The following is a 17,196-nucleotide window of genomic DNA, read 5'->3' as shown; positions in this document are numbered from 1 at the left end:
TTTTGTGTATTTTTTTTTTTTGGAGTTTAAGGCTATATACTCTTAGCGGTGTAAGGTGGTGTTCAGTGGGAGGTTGTTCGTTTCATGGGGTTTCTCCTTTTATTAAGAAACTCCTGACTTGATGTAATACGATGCTGGTGTTAATGTTGTTAATGTCATGTTAGAAGACGCTAGAACCTTCTTCGAACATAATCACAAAAATACGCTATTATCAAAATCAGCTAACCAGGTCTCGTTTAAAGGGGCGGTTTGTAACATTTGTAGCACATTATTGTCAAGTGTAAAAGATTTTCCAGATGTTTTGCCAGTTTATTAGATGTGGTTATGTTCTTTACAATCAGGCTTCTGCTGGCATTTTTCCAGCCCTGAAATTAGCTCCGCCCACAGCCTATTGAACAGTGCAACAGAGCTCGGAGCTTTGCTTTCAGAAGGTTCTGTATGTTACACACTGCCCCTTTAAAGGAGATTAATCCGGGGTGGACAAATCAATTTGTACCTTTGTTGATACACCAATAATTGTGTTTGGACTTTCATGTAAATTTCTTGCTCCTTCTTTAAATTTAATTCAAACACATCATATCCATGGTTCATATATTTCTTATACTACTAGCTACCGGTTCCTAAATCCAACCTCCTGCTAAACCAATTCTGTGTCCCGGTTATCAGTATAAACTAGTTTATCTGGACAGTTAAATTAGCTTACACAGCTAACGTGTGATCTCAGTATCACAGATAATCAGTGATGAGGAAACCGAGCCAAATAAAACAGTAGAGTAAAAAAAACCCTCCTATAAATCTCTATTGCTATGATGTTCAAATACATTTACAGCTAAAACAAAAAGCTCTGGTGTGAACGGCGACACAGAACTCCAGCGCAAACATACAACATATTAGAACCTTGATGCCAGTTTGTAGAAAAAGACGATAAAGACAATATGCTACATGATCGAGGATCAGGATTACTACAGTCTGCAGAATCCTCCTTCCTTTTCCTCTGGACATCTTTATTAAGTATTAAGGCCCTGATCTAGTTAACTGTGTTGGGGTTAAATGACGTAACCTCGAAAATTAGGGTTCTGTCCAAACAAATCAGCACACAGGCCCAATGTATAAACATATTTATGATTTGTCCACCCCGTGAAACACATGCTTTCCCCTCTATCCACTTACTAGTAATAACAAAATCTATAATGGGTTAAATATTGGCACCCCATCCCAAGAAAATCTTCTGTGACGATGTGGCGGTTGATTGGTTAATCATTTTATTTTTCCATATTGCAGTAAGCTGTTGTCTTATTTCTATTTTCCCCTCACACATTCATATATTAAGTGTTTACCTCTAAACTGAAATTTAAAAATCTATTTTGTTCCTGTGTTGGTCTTAAAATATTGCAATAAAATAATATTTACAGTGTTTATATAACACTAAACCTGAGAATATACAAATGGCATCTGGCTTTTACACATGAGAACATGCCGCATGTCTGCAGCAATTATGCTTTCTTTTTTGTTAAGAATTATTAGTATTATTATTATTGTTATTATTATTATTATTATTAGTCTGCAACTGTGTGTAGTGAATAGGTTTGGCCAGCAGATGGTAGCAATATATGATGAATTTGGTATTTGTCGGACCTACAGCGCTTTTAAAAGCTTCACTTGCTGCATTTTATTAGCAGATTCGGCGCAGACGAGCGTCTGGTAGCGTCTGACTCTCGTCTCCTGGGTCAAATCCACTGAATGGGTTTAGAAATAAATGTAACAGAAAGTTTTGATGTGCATTGTAACAATATTCTTAACCTCTTTATAAACTTAGATTCCATACACAAACATTTGACATTCTTAACCAAATATAAGAATTATTATATGCAGAATAATAGAACTAGAATTATTATTATACATCTTATACTTATAACAAGATATATATTTATACATATATTCATTTCAATCGTATTTCTCCCATAACAAAAAATACAATAAGTACATAAATAATATTACAAATTCTATTAAATATTGAAGATAAAAAAAAAACAAACAGATTAAGACATGTCTAGGCCTACCCTTATTGTTCATGAAAAGAGCAGAGTCCTTCAGTGTTTGCTCTCTCTAGCCCTCCAGGCCTCCAGGTGGCACTGTATTTGAGAAACAGGCTCAGTCTAAAGTGCGGTCTCTTTCAGGTCATTGAGGTTTGGCATGCGTGAGCGTGACGATCGGACAAAGCCGTGCCCATTCTGGCCTGCTTTGGACGCCAGCTGCTCTGGGTACGGGTTTCCCTCGGCTCTTCCCAGTGCCGCCGAGTGCCACGTGGACTCTAGCTGACCGGCGTGAGAATATGCGGCCTGGCGGGACATGGGCTGAGTCGGCCCTCCAGCTCCTCCTCCAACATGGCTCCGCGATTCCACGAAGCTTCCTCCTTTGGAGGCAGGGTTGCCATGGGGGAAACGCATGTCTGGTGTACTGGGTTTGCTAGAGGAGGATGAGGCAGGGAGATGAAGAAGCTTACGAAGAGACCTGAGAGGCTGGTTCTAAGAGAAAGGAGAAAAGCAGAATCAACAAATTATCCAAAATGGATGGAGGGATAGATGGATGGATGGATGGATGAATGGACCAACTGATAAATAGATGGATATATGTATGGACTGACTAATGGAAAGATGGATGGATGGATGGATGGATGGAAAGATAATAGGACAGACTGTTCAATGGATGGATAGAGAATGGTATGGGTGAAAGTATGAATAGATAGATGGATAGATGGTAGCTATATACATGGATGGTGGATGGATGGATGGATGGATGGGTTTATAGATGGGTGAATGGATGGATAGACAGTGGGATGGATGAATGGATGGATAGATGGTAACAATATGCATACAGTATATGGATGTATGGATGGGATTATAGATAGGTGGATGTCTTGAGTGATATATGTAAATAGATGGATGTAATAACGCTGCTAATCCTCAGAAAACTGGGAAGCTCTTTCTCTCTCTCTCTCTCTCTCTGAAGTACCTGAGAGTGGGATTCTGTGAGCCTCTCGGCCGGCCAGTCGTCTCTGTCTCTCTCCTGCTCCTGTTCCCGCTCTCGACTCCTCTCGCGGTCTCTGCTGCGTGTCCGGTGTCTGGTGCTGCTCTGCTGGCCAAAACCCCGGGATGATTTCTGTACCACCACCTGATCCGGTCCCTCGTTCAGGACCTAAGCGATGATAAGTGATGATAAGTGTCATGATCACTAAAATGTTGAAATTCTGACCTGCACCAAGCCTGCTGAGATGCCACCAGGAGAGAGGATGAGCTATTTATCAACTGGTCTAGTGAAGGTCAAGGAGCTTGATCAGATCACTTGAAATATTAAGAGAAATATTCTATTCTGATTGTATCCCTGCTTTTAGCTGTCCACCAGTGGAAAGACTACAGGATCAGCTGGGGGTTGAATCATTCTCAGTAAAGCAGGAACACTCACACACAGGTGTGTATATTGCTGAAAGGTGTTTATACACCTGCTGAAGGGGTTAAGAAACAAATCATGGTTAACGATCTAAAACGATCTAAATATACACAAAAATCCTATTTGAAATGGTTTATATAGTATGAACTTTAACATATATATTTAATATATCTGATCATCATCAACTCTGCTCTGTTGTTAAAGACCTTCATGCTGACATTATGAAGAAAATTTTCGATACAAGCAGCCTTCTTCTCTCCCAAGGAACTCAATTTCCCATAAAGCTCAATGTTTAGGCAACAAAGTTATACGAATCAAACTGGTCCGAAATTTAGATTTGATGAAACGTCTCATTATATGCTGTACCTGCTGATCATCATCACTACCATCATCGTCATCATCATCATCATCATCAAGTGTGCTTTGTAAAACACCAGATCCATGAGGTCACCGAAACAAACCTTGCTTAAAGACAACTCTTTCTATGAAGGTTGTATTTATATCATGAAGTTTTATTTTTAATGAAAAAAAAAACAAAACAGCGAACGCAGGTTTAATGATTTGCACGTTCTGATGTTACGTTATTGTTTCCATAGTAACAATCCATTCCTATGGAGTTGCATGTACTGTAAGTGTTCTGTTTAATAAATTTCAACATTTCTAAATTGCTCTGTATATAAACTGCTGTGTAGATGAAATTGTGAGCAAATGAAATGTTAGAAATCATTAGAAGTAAATTAGAAAATTATTGATCAATTGAACATTTACTTAGACGTAAGAACTGTTATAAATACTACTTATAATGAATTCTGTTAGGAATGCATTGTTTAGAAATGCATTATAAACATGCTTCTTTCACCTTTTAATCATCAGGATGTTTCACTGCTACTCAAACACAACAGGTTTCATCAGAATGTCCATGTAAAAGTTTTTCGAATCAGGGATACAGATTTCTTCCAAAAGTCGAAGACCTCATAGATCAAGTGAACCACAGAGTGAGGCACGAATAAATAGCTCATGATGTCATCATTACTGATCAAATGCGAATTAATGGGGTTAATAGCATGCAGTGTGAATGGCACAGGGTTAGTGATGTTATTATTATTGGGGATATATTAATGGGCATTTGTACCATGGGCGTGGCCACTAGAGGGAGTACTCTGTCTGAGGAGTTATGTTTAAAGCTAGGCTTTGAGTTAGACAGAGGAAAAAGAGATTTCTTGATCACAGGACCTCTGGCTTCTGGAGCATCCACCTGGAAATACAAGAGGCACAAGACTGACAGTGGGACACAGGACACCAGTGTTCACACACACACACACACACACACACAAACATGTATGGGCATGGACACACAAAATACACAGAAATGCCACTACATATAAAATGCACAAGTGAAAATCTCAACACAGACACGCAACACATCACCATGCAAAGAGCGGACACTGACCGCTTGAGATTTCTTCTTCTTCTTCTTTATTGCTCTGAAAAAACCTTGCTTCTCCTTCTCTTTGGCTGGCTCTGGAGGACCCAAATCCAGCGCCTCGGGCCCTGTCCTGATAAAAAACACACAACACGTACCCGGTACTTGGTATACTGCAAGGCAAATTTACCATCAACTATAGCATGTCAAAATAACAGATTGTTTATATCAGTTTATAATCAAAGGAATTATAAAAATCAGCCAATAAAAATGCATACATACTCATACATAGTATGGTGCTATAGGAAAATAGTCAGAACTCCTGTCATAGGAAATGATTCAACACTTTTGACCAATCAGATTAGAGAATTCAGCAGCGCTGGTGTGTAAAAATAACTATGATATTTAGAAATGTCAACGATGACACTGCCTGCAAAAAGACACAACTGGGGGTGAGATCAGCAACCTTCCGGTGTCCATACAGGTTAAAGGTGTGATGTTGGTCATAATCTTCTAAACTCTATCAATATAATTATGTTCAGACGGGCTGAGAAATCTGCATAGAAAAACAGAAAGTGTGTTAAAACTCACCAGGGGTCATAAGTGGGCTGGCGTTTTGTGTGGCTGCTGCTCTCCATGTTCACCCCTGAGCTCATATTCTGCCCACTGCCCTCGTGGAAAGTGTTATCCGGTCTAGGAGATGGCACTATGACCGCAATAAACAAGTTCAGAATGGCTATTTAAAGAAAAATAATGTGTGTATGTGTGAGCTCAAGCTGACCTCTGTAGAAGCTGCCAACCCGACGTGGCATCGAGTCACTATAGACCATGCGGTTCTCCTTGGACGCTCCTCCGTCCTCTGGATGCTGCTCGTGATACATGGCTGCCTGCAATACACCACAAGAGCGGACTGTCCTGACTGAAGGCGCGAAATGTTTGCATATAGAATCATAGAAATAAACGAGATGCATCAGGAATCAGAAAACAAATTAGAAGTAATTAGTCTAATTAGCTGGAACCAGCATGCAAGCATTATTAGCAAGACACACACACACACACACATCAGAAATGTCAAAGCGAGGAGTGTGCAGTCAGACTGACCCTGAGGTCGTCAGGGGTATCGTCTCGGTTGCTGGAGCTGCCTACGTGCCTGGGTAGAGTGCGATGCTGCAGCTGTGGTGAGAGCATCTGGAGGCTGCTGGCGCGAGTAGGAGCACTCTGCCCCAGTGCCAGGCCGACGTCAGCTCCGTGCGGTCGACTGCGCTCCCGGCGCACATACATGGAGTGCCTGTGGGGGCGCTGTTGTGACGAGAAAGGGCTGGTGTAGCCCAGGCCATAGGGGAAGTCACGGGCTCCTCCTCCAGGATCCAGGGTTTCTGTGGTTTTGGTCTCGTCCTGCTGCTGGCCCTTGTGGCGTGTGGATGACCGGCGGAGGGACGAGTCCACCATGCCAGCCTGACGCTCGGACTTGGCGCGTCCTCCCGGGCTGTGACGCAAAGCAGGACTGCCGGGTGCCACCAGGTTCAGGTTGGCGTTCAGGTCCAGGCAGCTGGAAGGGAAGTACCGCGAGGGCACTGGTGCATCATCTTGGAGAAGGCGTGGATCGCTCAAGTTACTGATGGACTTGGCGTCGGTCAGTGCGCCATGGCTCTTGGACAGACTCATAAAAGACGAAGAGCTTTTGGTGCTCGAATTCAGGGGCATGGGCTCACCGTGGCGTACATGCTTCTCCCGCTCTCCCTGCAGCGTATTATTCTTGCCCTCCACAAATGAGTGACGGTTGTGGGATCGTGAGGCATTGGATTTGAGGTATTTGGCACCAGGGCCATCAGACACCTTGGGCAAGTCGAAGTCCAGGTCGGAGGCTTTGGCTCGAGCCTTCTTTGGGCTAAGCGAAGCCAGGTCTTTGCCGCAGGACGCTGAGCGGTTAAGGGGTTGCGGGGAGTGGAAAGTTTTGGCGTGCAGCGTGGGGCTCAGGCTGCTGGAGGCGGGAATTGCACCGTTCAGGAACGCTTCAGCACTCTGTGGGTGCAGCTCGGCCTGATTATGACGCGGTAGGCTGGAACAGTCCCGGCTGTTAGAACGATGATGTCCTGAGCTCTTGCTGCCATGACTCCTTATACAGACAAGAAGAAGAGGGTTCAGCCAATTAAAACAGATTTGTTACGCAAAGCATCTAACTGACAATAAAAACAACAAAATTGGCCTCAGATTCGTAAAGAAGTAATATTTGGGAAAAAAACCTTTATACTAAAATACAAGTACACTAACAATATATGAAACATTAGTCTCAATTAAATGATTATTTCATCAGCCAGTTCCATTTTTTCCAGTTTGCTCTTCAGATATTCTACATAAGCAGCAGAGAAATGTTCTGTACTCGGCCCAACTGGCCACAGACAATCAGAGTCCTCCTCCTGACCTGCTGAGGGCGGTGTTGTCGAGGGGGTGGGGTTTTCTCTTGGAGGAGCGGATGGGTGTAGGGGTTGGGGGGCCAGGTCGCTCAGTCTGCCGCTGGCTCTGGAATACGTGGTGGTTCAGACTCTGTTCCGTCAGAAAACGCTCGTTCGGGTTCAGAAGCAGCAGATTCTGAAACGACAGTCACACAAAAGCAAGAAAGAGCTGAGAAAAATAAAGTCAGAAATCAAATGGTACAATACTGTGTCATCCGATTGGCTGGAAGGTCTTTAGTCAGCTGCTTTGGCTGTAGTTCAGAAAAATATGCGCTTTTTAAAAGTTCCAGTTTTTATAATTGCAGCTCACTCATAACGTAAGCTGAAAAATAAACAGAGTAAACAAAACATGCCGTTATTTTAAATGAAGATATAATATGATGACATTTCCTTTAAGGATGAGGATTATGAAGGAGTCTCCAGTGATTTTGCCATATTGCTTATAATATCATTGATAACAGAAAATAACTCTGTAATCAATTAAAATTGTAATCACTGGCAAACTACTGTGGTATAAGACGAATAAAAGCCTTCAGGATATACTGTTACTCAAAAAATAGCAAACTCAATGCGAAGACAAGTGAAGAGAGAAAAGCTTCTTGTGTTGTTGTTAGCTGCTTGTATCTGACTTGCACCGCTGTTTAAAAGGTTCTGTTGTTGCAGCAAACTGCCATTTGGCCCACTGCAGGAATTTTTAACGCTCCAGTTAAAAACAGACACACAGACAAACCCACACAGCCTCCTCTGGATTAGCGCCGAGTTTATTAGCACACATCCACATTGCACACTTTAAGGGAAAGAACTCGCCTTTACATTCCAAATTCCGAAGTGAAAACGATCTTCTGGGTGTTGCCGTGATGCTCGGATCGAAACGTGCGCTAAAAGTTCAAGGTTATGTCAGAATATTCAGCAGCAGCTCATTGGAATGCACACGAACCCAAGACGCTGCAGTGTGAATACAATTAGCATAGGATCAGCATATTAATACCATCTCGTCTTGGGCTAAATCAGAGATGTTAACATGAATCACACTAATTATCATAAATGTGTTACAGCTTCACTAGGTGCCCAATGTAACGAAACTCATCTAAAGGAGCCTAAAGCTCTGCAGTGTCCCTTCTCGCTCGCTTGTGCTTTCTCACATTTCTTGACTATTTCTAGTTGTTAGAGTTGTACGTAGGAACGGGAATTAAGCCAAAAAAACAGCCACAATACAGCAAAAAAAAAAACCAAGACATATCAGCATCCACTTTCTTATATAAAAATGTTCACTTTTTCCAAATTAGCCTCAGGGATGTGCTTGGTTTTTCTATAGCTTCAGGGCTGATGTACTGTAGCTAACAAAGTAGTGGACATTTGACTTTCTGTCCAATCCTTAATTGTAATTTTTGGAAATTGTTGATAGTTGTTGATGAATTTACAAATGTACGTTCTAGCTTTCTATTACAACTTTGGAAGGCAGAGTCTAGGCATGTGGAACGATATCAAATTGTAGGAAGAAAAATAAGACTCCAAGATGGCCACCCTTTTAGCTACATTGTGAAGTTTAGACATGTTTACTGATTACACCTAGATTAAGACGTTGGCTTTGTGCTCCAGTGCAAAAGTAAAGAGGGAAATTTCATAATAGTTAACTACTGACTGATTGACTAACTAAATGTTCAGGAAATATATATATTTTTTTATGTAACTGAACCAATCCAGTCGATTTGGACTGGCGTAAAAGCAGAACTGTGGTCAAACAGATCCAGTATCAGAGAAAATGTTCTTGTTTTATCTAAATCTCTGATATAAAATGCAAAATGAAGTTTCCTGCTGCTCCCTTCTAACTGCATGAGTCTTTCAGCACAGACTGTTGTGTATTCCCCCCTCATCCTTCTCTCTGCTCAACTGCCTTTTGAGTCTCGTAAACACTGTAGGCTCTGCAAACCTCCTCACTCTCGCTGACAGTAAAGTGTGACAGTGTTTACGGAGATGACCTTTTAGCAAACTGATGATACAGGACAGGTACAGCGGCACATCTTCAGCTAAAGTCATACAGGAGAAGAACAGAAAAGAGTGGGGGAGAAATAGGACGAGCACAAAAGATGAAGAAAAAGATGTGCATTTAAAAGCAAGAAAGTTGAGAAATCTTCTCTCCTCTACATTACATAGCCAAACACATCTAAGTAGGAGGGTAAAGCCTCTGTGCCTGTCAGTCGCAGTGAAGAAGGTTTGGTCTTTGTGCCTGTCAGTCACAGTAAAGGAGGTGTGGCCTTTGTGCCTGTCAGTCACAGTAAAGGAGGTGTGGCCTTTGTGCCTGTCAGTCACAGTAATGGAGGTTTGGTCATTGTGCCTGTCAGTCACAGTGAAGGAGGTGTGGCCTTTGTGCCTGTCATCACAGTAATGGAGGTTTGGTCATTGTGCCTGTCAGTCACAGTAAAGGAGGTTTGGTCGCTGTGCCTGTCAGCCACAGTGAAGGAGGTGTGGCCTTTGTGCCTGTCAGTCACAGTAATGGAGGTTTGGTCATTGTGCCTGTCAGTCACTGTGAAGCAGGTGTGTCCTGTCTGTCAGTCCAGGTGAAGGAGGTTTGGTTATTGTGACTGTCAGTCACAGTAAAGGAGGTGTGGCATTTGTGCTTGTAAATCACAGTAAAGGGGGTGTGGCCTTTGTGCCTGTCAGTCACAGTAAAGGAGGTTTGGTCATTGTGCCTGTCAGTTGCAGTGAAGGAGGTATGGTTATTGTGCCTGTCAGTCACAGTAAAGGAGGTGTGGCCTGTCTGTCACTCCTGGTGAAGGAGGTTTGGTCATTGTACCTGTCAGTCACTGTGAAATTAGGTTTGGTCATTGTGCCTGTCAGTCACTTTGAAGCAGGTGTGGCCTCTGTCTGTCAGTTGCAGTGAAGGAGGTTTGGTTATTGTGCCTGTCAGTCACAGTAAAGGAGGTGTGGCCTTTGTGCCTGTCAATCACAGTAAAGGAGGTGTGGCCTTTGTGCCTGTCAGTCACAGTAAAGGAGGTGTGGCCCTTGTGCCTGTCAGTCACAGTAAAGGAGGTGTGGCCTTTGTGCCTGTCAGTCACAGTAAAGGAGGTGTGGCCAAAAATTACATTATTTATTATTCAAACATTAATGGTAACATTCCTGTCACTGAAATCCTCACTGCATCACTGTAAGAACAATTAGAAATGGTGATCAAACCTGACAGGTTGAACCTTCGGTGAACATTATTAAAACTTCTGCAAACCTAAATTTGTTCGGTTGGTTCCTACATCGCAGAGTGAATTCTGTCAAATGGAATAATAAAATGAGCTAGGCCTAAGATGCTTAGAGTCGATGCCAAGGTGCTGCACAAGCAAGCAGTGAGTCATCAGCAGGAGGAAACAGGCACTACTGCCCACATGGCTTGACAGCAAACACACTGTTCATGCACACACACACACACACACACACACAATCAAGCCCAAATTCATTTTCCATGTAAAACAGCGAGACTTTCTTGCTTCCTTCCCTTCCTTCATCCTTTCACACAATCCTGGGGTAGTGCTGGCAGTCAAAATCAATGTTCCATTACGCAATGATCTGATCTGGGCTCTGTGCCTGACAGTCTTAGTGAAGGAGGTGTGGCCTTTCATGTCTCCAAGCATACACACATGGCTCGGTGCTCTGGTGGATCTTACCTTCATTAGGTCCAGCATGGGGCCGTTGATGATGCCAAGGTATCTCCTCTCCAGAGTCTGCGGGTGGCTCACGGTAGGGAACTTCATATGGGAGAAGAGGAGAGGATATGAGATTATACACACAAACACACACACACACTCACGTTTCTATACAGTAAGCACAGTGTAGGCAGTGGTGCCTCAGTGGTTAAAGCTCCAGGCTACTCGCCTAACACAGTTGGGGACTTGAGCAAGACCCTGAACCTTCACCTGAACCTTTGCTTTAAATAAAAGTGTCTGCCAAATAAGTAAACATCCGACTGAATTATATAAATGTGTTTAAATGTGTTTCACAAATATTTCTTTTTGTGTATTCTTAACGAAGATACAATGGTATGTTTCTGTGGTAAAGGTGAACTGAAAATTAACAATGTGCTTTACAGAGTCACCTGAGGACCAGAGACTGTATGTGTGTGTAAATGTATATGACAAAAAGACAGGTATTAAATTTATAGAAGCCTGTTTTCACTCATTAAATCCCAAATTTTCTTAGAAATGTATTAAAACAGTAATCAGGAAACTTCTAAAAAGTATGCCTTATTACAACCTATTACTGTTGATTGGACTTGTGTTTAAAACTCTTTATTTTAGTTTCAGTTTGATTCCATAACACAGAAGAAATAACATAGGTTAAATACCTTATTTAAACATTTACCCCATTCTTTCAGGTAAAACTTGGGGAGTGGATTAATAGAAATGGAGATTTTCAGCTTTATTTATCTGTACATTTATGTATTTAATGGAAAGCCCCAGGAAAAAGTCCTACAGCTGTCCTACGGCAGTGACATTGATGGCTCACAGCTCCAGGCTCGATGGTTTGATCCAGAACTTGGTGTGAGTTTTCCCCCAATGTGGGTTTCCTCTGGGTTCTCTGGTTTCCTTCCACATCCACAAAACTTTGGTTTGGTGACTATACACAACGGAACCTCGGCATACGAATTTAATTTGTTCTGGAGGCGCGTTTTTAAGGCGAAAATTTGTATTTTCCCATAAGAAATAATGTAAATACAGATAATCTGTTCCAGCCACCCCAAAATATTACCAATACGAAGCGTATATAAACTGTATGGCTGCTTATAAAAAACTGACCAAGCCAAGCATTCCATGTCATGGGTCCTCACAGTAAGTCGTGTCACCAAGCTCGGGTTAAAATGCCACCAATCTGTCAACAAAAAAATGTGCAAAAAATCACGTAGCTTTTGAACGCATGCCAAAGTTGGTATCGTGGGTTGACTCAAACAGCTTTTGCTGACTAAAAAAATTTGTTAACTTGCTTCAGACAGACATACACACAACTTAGAAGGCATTCGGTTCATTTCAGTTCGTTTGTATGCCAAAAATGCTTTGTATTCCAATGCAAATTGCTTGCAAAATTTCAAATCTTATGGCGAAAATTCATAAGGGACGGCATTCATATGCCAAGGTTCCACTGTATTGCCTCTAGGAGTGTACGTGTGTGTGTGTCCCATCCTGTGTCATCTATCAATCTGTATGTTCAACCAGTTTCTTGCTAATTATTGCCCTATTATCCTAATTTTGTCACATGACCAGGAAAATGAATAACACACAAAATCCTGAACATTCTGGCTGTCAAAACATGTACAAGTTCCATTTCTGATTGCAAAAACAATTTGCGACGTTGCTAGAAACGTGCTGATCTGAGTACAGACCTACTTCTGCCCCATCACTAGTAGAAAAGCTGAAGAGCACAAAGCTGGTGAGTTATAACAGGAATGATATGATTCACAGTGTGTGAGTGTCTGTGTGTGTGTGTATGACAGAGCGAGAAAGTGAGAGAGAGCGAGAGAGAAAGAGAGAGAGAGGGAGTGAAGAGACTCAGGTACAGCGGCCTGCTCTTGGGTTTTGTCAGAAGGTATGAGCCAGCATCTCACACGTACACACACACACACACATACACACACAAACACTGATATACACAAACACAACACATACTTGCTCAACAACTACGTATGAGTCACCTCAATCCAATCAGTCACAGCACAGAAAAACCCAGGCAGCAAGAGAGAGAGAGAGAGAGAGAGAGAGAGGATGTGTTTGGAGAGATGAGTGAGAAGATCAAGGGCAGAGAGCGAGGAAAAGAACAGAGACTGAAAGAGCGTCGGACGGAGACAGACAGGAGCCCACCCGTAGGCCGTGGAAGCGGGGGTTGTTGTAGAAAAGCTTCATCTGCTCTGGAGGCAGGGGTCCCAGAACCTTCTGTATGGTGAAGAGCTGATCTATTTCACTCTCGCCTGGAAACAAGGGCTGTCCGTCACTCAGCTCGCCTAGGATGCACCCCACTGACCACATATCCACCGCCTTCCCGTACGGAGCCCTGATGAGAAAACACAGATATGGAGAGAACTTTGAATAAAATATATATTACAAGGCAAATATTTGTATTTGTTGTGACACCTGACCATCATAACCATATGTAGTGTGAACGAGTTTACAGAATCTCTCTGTATGCTGTAGTGTTATAAAGACATGGTGTGGAGACAGGGGTAGCTCAAGTGGGTTGTTGATTGGAGGAGTGGGGTTCATTGCCAAGCTGCCACTCTTTGGCCCCTAAGCAAAGCCCTTAATCCTCTCCGCTCCAGTGGTGCTGTATCATGGCCGACCCTGACTTCCAAAGTTTGGATATGAAGAGAGATTTTCACTGTGCTGTAATGTACAGTATATGTGAGCTTCTTCTTCTTAAGGTTAAAAAGGAAGAACTCGAGTGTCCTGCACAGACCTGCACCCTGACTCTGACCTCAACCCCACTGAACACCTCTGGGATGAACTGGAACATCTCAACATCAGTGTCTGACCTCACTAATGCTCTTGTAACTGAATGAACACAAATCCCCAGAGTAACACTTTAACATCTTGTGGAAAAGCTTCTCAGGAGAGGAGAGGAGAGGAGAGGAGAGGAGAGGAGAGGAGAGGAGAAGAGAAGAGAAGAGAAGAGAAGAGAAGAGAAGAGAAGAGAAGAGAGGGGGAGAGGAAAGGTGAGGAGAGAAGAGAAGAGAAGAGAAGAGAAGAGAAGAGAAGAGAGGGGGAGAGGAAAGGTGAGGAGAGAAGAGAAGAGAAGAGAAGAGAGGGGGAGAGGAAAGGTGAGAAGAGAAGAGAAGAGAAGAGAAGAGAAGAGAAGAGAAGAGAAGAGAAGAGAAGAGAAGAGAAGAGAAGAGAAGAGAGGGGGAGAGGAAAGGTGAGAAGAGAAGAGAAGAGAAGAGAAGAGAAGAGAAGAGAAGAGAGGGGGAGAGGAAAGGCTAACTTGTCGTTTCTTTTTTCTATTAAAACCGTACGAGTATCATATCCGCTCTGAAGTCCAGACCGCACTCCAAACATTGAAAACAAACTTCTGAACTAATCAGAAAATCTGTTCGAATCGACTAATGAGAAAGAATTTCTAAGAGGCTTCCTCTTCACTGTGACAGACGTCAATGCGGTGAAAGACTCAGCTGTGGAAAAGTTCGAAACCCGTCTTGCGGTTTCCAGGAAATGAGCAATTACCGTCAAACTTCGAAAGACTGTGCTGCAGGAATTAGTTTAAAATGTCACAGAGAGCAGCTCCAGCTGAGTCCTCATGAAGTCTTGCCACAAGATGTGATACACCTGATGCTCGCTGCTAAATAAGTCAGATAATTGATGAAGATTTGCAGCTTGAAATCAGGAATTCTGTAAATTCTGGGTATTGGTGTCCAAAATGAGGTTTCCTCTGCCAGGAGGTTACAACATGACCACACTGCGGAACTGAAGAGCAAATTCGACATGCGCAAACCTAAGAATAAGTTTTGTCAACGTTGCAGATTAGCGGATCAGCAGCAGCACAAATCTTTTCCCCTCTTGAACCTTGTTTACGAGTTTATTTTTATACATATTAAAAAAATTCACAGTTATGAATCATGCAGCATGAAAATCTCTCCAAGTCTCCTGATATGTATATTTGCCATATGGCTCACCCCCAGTAGCTGTGCATTATTTTTACCCTTGAATCCTCCTTTTAACTTAGTGTGTGTGTGTGTGTGTGTGTGTGGGCATATGCATATTTTCACTTTACTGTAAATAGACATGCTGCTACTGTGCTGGTTGACAGTGGTAACAAATCAATGGTATGCCCCATAAGGTCAAAGAGAGAGAGAGAGAGAGAGAGAGAGAGAGAAAAATAAAGAGAACCGAAGAAGTTAAGGCCTGTTGTCTTAATTTAGAGCGCTTTGTGTGAATCTAGACAATTAAATAAAAACATGTTCTACGTTACATTGCTAAGACAATCATAGAAGATTAAATGCTAATGTTGCTAAAAAGTAATGAAAGTGTATAGCTACTGGTTTAGCTCCCATCAAATAACATTACAGATCCATAATCTATATAATGATTTCATTTGCTCTTTTTACACACTTATATAGACCGAAATACAGAAATTTACGCCCAATTAGAAATAAAGTAACAAAACGCTAATCGTTTGAAAGCAACAATGACGATAACCAGCTACTTACATTTCTAGACAAAGTCGGCTGAAGAAGTCTTCTTTTAAGAAGTCTTAAAATGGCCAACTCCCTGGTCAGTGCCCTGACTACTGAACTAAGGAGCTGATTGTCACTGATTAGTATGATGATGCTGGAATAAAAAAATGGCTCCCATTTAAATCTATTAAAAAAAGAAGTGAATTCACAATGAGAGGATTTTCCATCCTGCTGACCTCCAAGACATCTTAAGGGTGCTATTTGAGATATTTGAGACAGGGCCTTAGTAGTGAGCCTGTGAGTGCTGATGATTAACTGACCCCAGCAGTAGTTCAGGTGAGCGGTACCACCTGGTGGCCACATACTCGGTGTAATTGGCGTCTGTTCCTTCTGAGAGGTCACGTGCGAAACCTGAGAGCGATGGATACAAGAAAAGGAAGAGAATGAAAAAAGAAAGGAGGAAATGATTGTCTTACTGAGCAGTTAACTTGTCTAGACAACAAAGACCCAGTAAGGATAAAGTTGTGTTTGTTGTAGTGCAACGTAACCGACGCTACATATGAAGGACAGTCTGTTAGCAGGCCGTTGTGTATGTTTCGATTTCTAGAAACAATGCCACGTCTGCAGTCAGCAGTGTGTGTGTGTGTGTGTGTGTGTGTGCAGTCTGCTCCTGCATGCTGCAGCCGAAACAAAATGGCTGGAGCTTAAACAGACCATGACTGGCGTCCTGCCCTCAATATGGCGTGTGAGACAGAGGACCTGCTGTATCTTGCCCAAACCCGTACACACACACACACACACACACACACACACACACACACACGGACACACACACACTGGCGAAAAGAGCACAGAGTGTTAATAAGACAGGCGTGAAATTAGCCCTAATGCTGAATTCTTAGAAGATTCCTGGAAGAAATGATTTCTTAAATGAACATCGGTTCGATCTAAAAAGCTGTAATTTATTGCTGACTTGTTCACTCACTGATATTACAAAGCAGTCTTGAGAAAAACTGGATGCTTCACAAATTATTCTGAATAAAAAATAAAGCTAAGGAAGACAACGATCACTGACAGCTAATCCTAAAGCATGTTATGACTTCATGTTTTTCTTCACCGCTGATCATATAGAAAATGCTCTCCCAATATCTGTGTCATCCTCCAGGTGGAATCTCTAAATACGTGAACTGAAATGAAGTGAATTAGAAGCTATTTTATTCCTCCTAACCACCAGGGTAATGGATATGTCCTTGTGCTCTTGGACATGAATGTTAAGACCTTCCAACAAAGTCATGTAGTGCTAAGTAAGGTGCAGTATTCACAGAAACAGCTTTTTTCATGTCTCCCGCATGTGATCTTGTTCCTTGCTATCTTGCTTGCCAGCTTGTTGCCCCAGTTGGGGCTCCAGACATACCCTCTAATTCTGGAGACCCAGTCCATACCACCTCCTTTCTACCTGTGTGCTTTTATGCAAAATTGTGAGCATTTGTTCCACTGGTATCCATTAGCATTGAATTGTAGAGTTTCTTAGCATTACCTTGTGTTAGGCTAGTCACTTCCCCCTTCCTGATTGCTACATTCACCTCTTAGGTAAGTCACTTCCTTCTTCAGTGGTTTTTCTTGTCTTGCCCACCAACTAGCCGAAGCAACTGTGGTTGTGTACCTCTCCCTTGATACCTACCTCGTCCATCATGAAAGGTATACTCCAATGTTTTTCAGCCTAATCTCTACTT

The 17,196-nt window shown here is 42.4% G+C and overlaps 1 protein-coding gene across 6 annotated transcripts in view; it reads right to left on the bottom strand.

Moving 5' to 3' along the window:
* Positions 1 to 17,196, bottom strand: part of LOC131366042 (cyclin-dependent kinase-like 5) — a 67,743-nt gene continuing 50,547 nt past the window's right edge. For 2 of the 6 annotated variants that reach the window (XM_058410147.1, XM_058410148.1), the window contains exons 8-18: positions 15,784 to 15,874; positions 13,161 to 13,350; positions 10,977 to 11,057; positions 7,293 to 7,459; positions 5,972 to 6,986; positions 5,652 to 5,757; positions 5,462 to 5,576; positions 4,898 to 5,003; positions 4,580 to 4,702; positions 3,013 to 3,195; positions 1 to 2,525 (exon numbers count right to left, since the gene is read on the bottom strand). In XM_058410147.1, coding sequence (XP_058266130.1) covers positions 2,157 to 2,525; positions 3,013 to 3,195; positions 4,580 to 4,702; positions 4,898 to 5,003; positions 5,462 to 5,576; positions 5,652 to 5,757; positions 5,972 to 6,986; positions 7,293 to 7,459; positions 10,977 to 11,057; positions 13,161 to 13,350; positions 15,784 to 15,874 — 2,546 coding nt within the window. In that variant the 3' untranslated portion in view covers positions 1 to 2,156. The remainder of the gene's footprint in view (positions 2,526 to 3,012; positions 3,196 to 4,579; positions 4,703 to 4,897; positions 5,004 to 5,461; positions 5,577 to 5,651; positions 5,758 to 5,971; positions 6,987 to 7,292; positions 7,460 to 10,976; positions 11,058 to 13,160; positions 13,351 to 15,783; positions 15,875 to 17,196) is intronic. The other 4 variants (XR_009206762.1, XM_058410151.1, XM_058410149.1 and 1 more) reach the window with 4 other exon arrangements.

This window comes from Hemibagrus wyckioides, linkage group LG15, assembly GCF_019097595.1.
Source record: "Hemibagrus wyckioides isolate EC202008001 linkage group LG15, SWU_Hwy_1.0, whole genome shotgun sequence".
Classification (NCBI taxonomy): Eukaryota; Metazoa; Chordata; class Actinopteri; order Siluriformes; family Bagridae; genus Hemibagrus; species Hemibagrus wyckioides.
The sequence above is the reverse complement of the archived record's forward strand: the minus strand, read 5'-3'. Positions and strand labels throughout refer to the sequence as shown.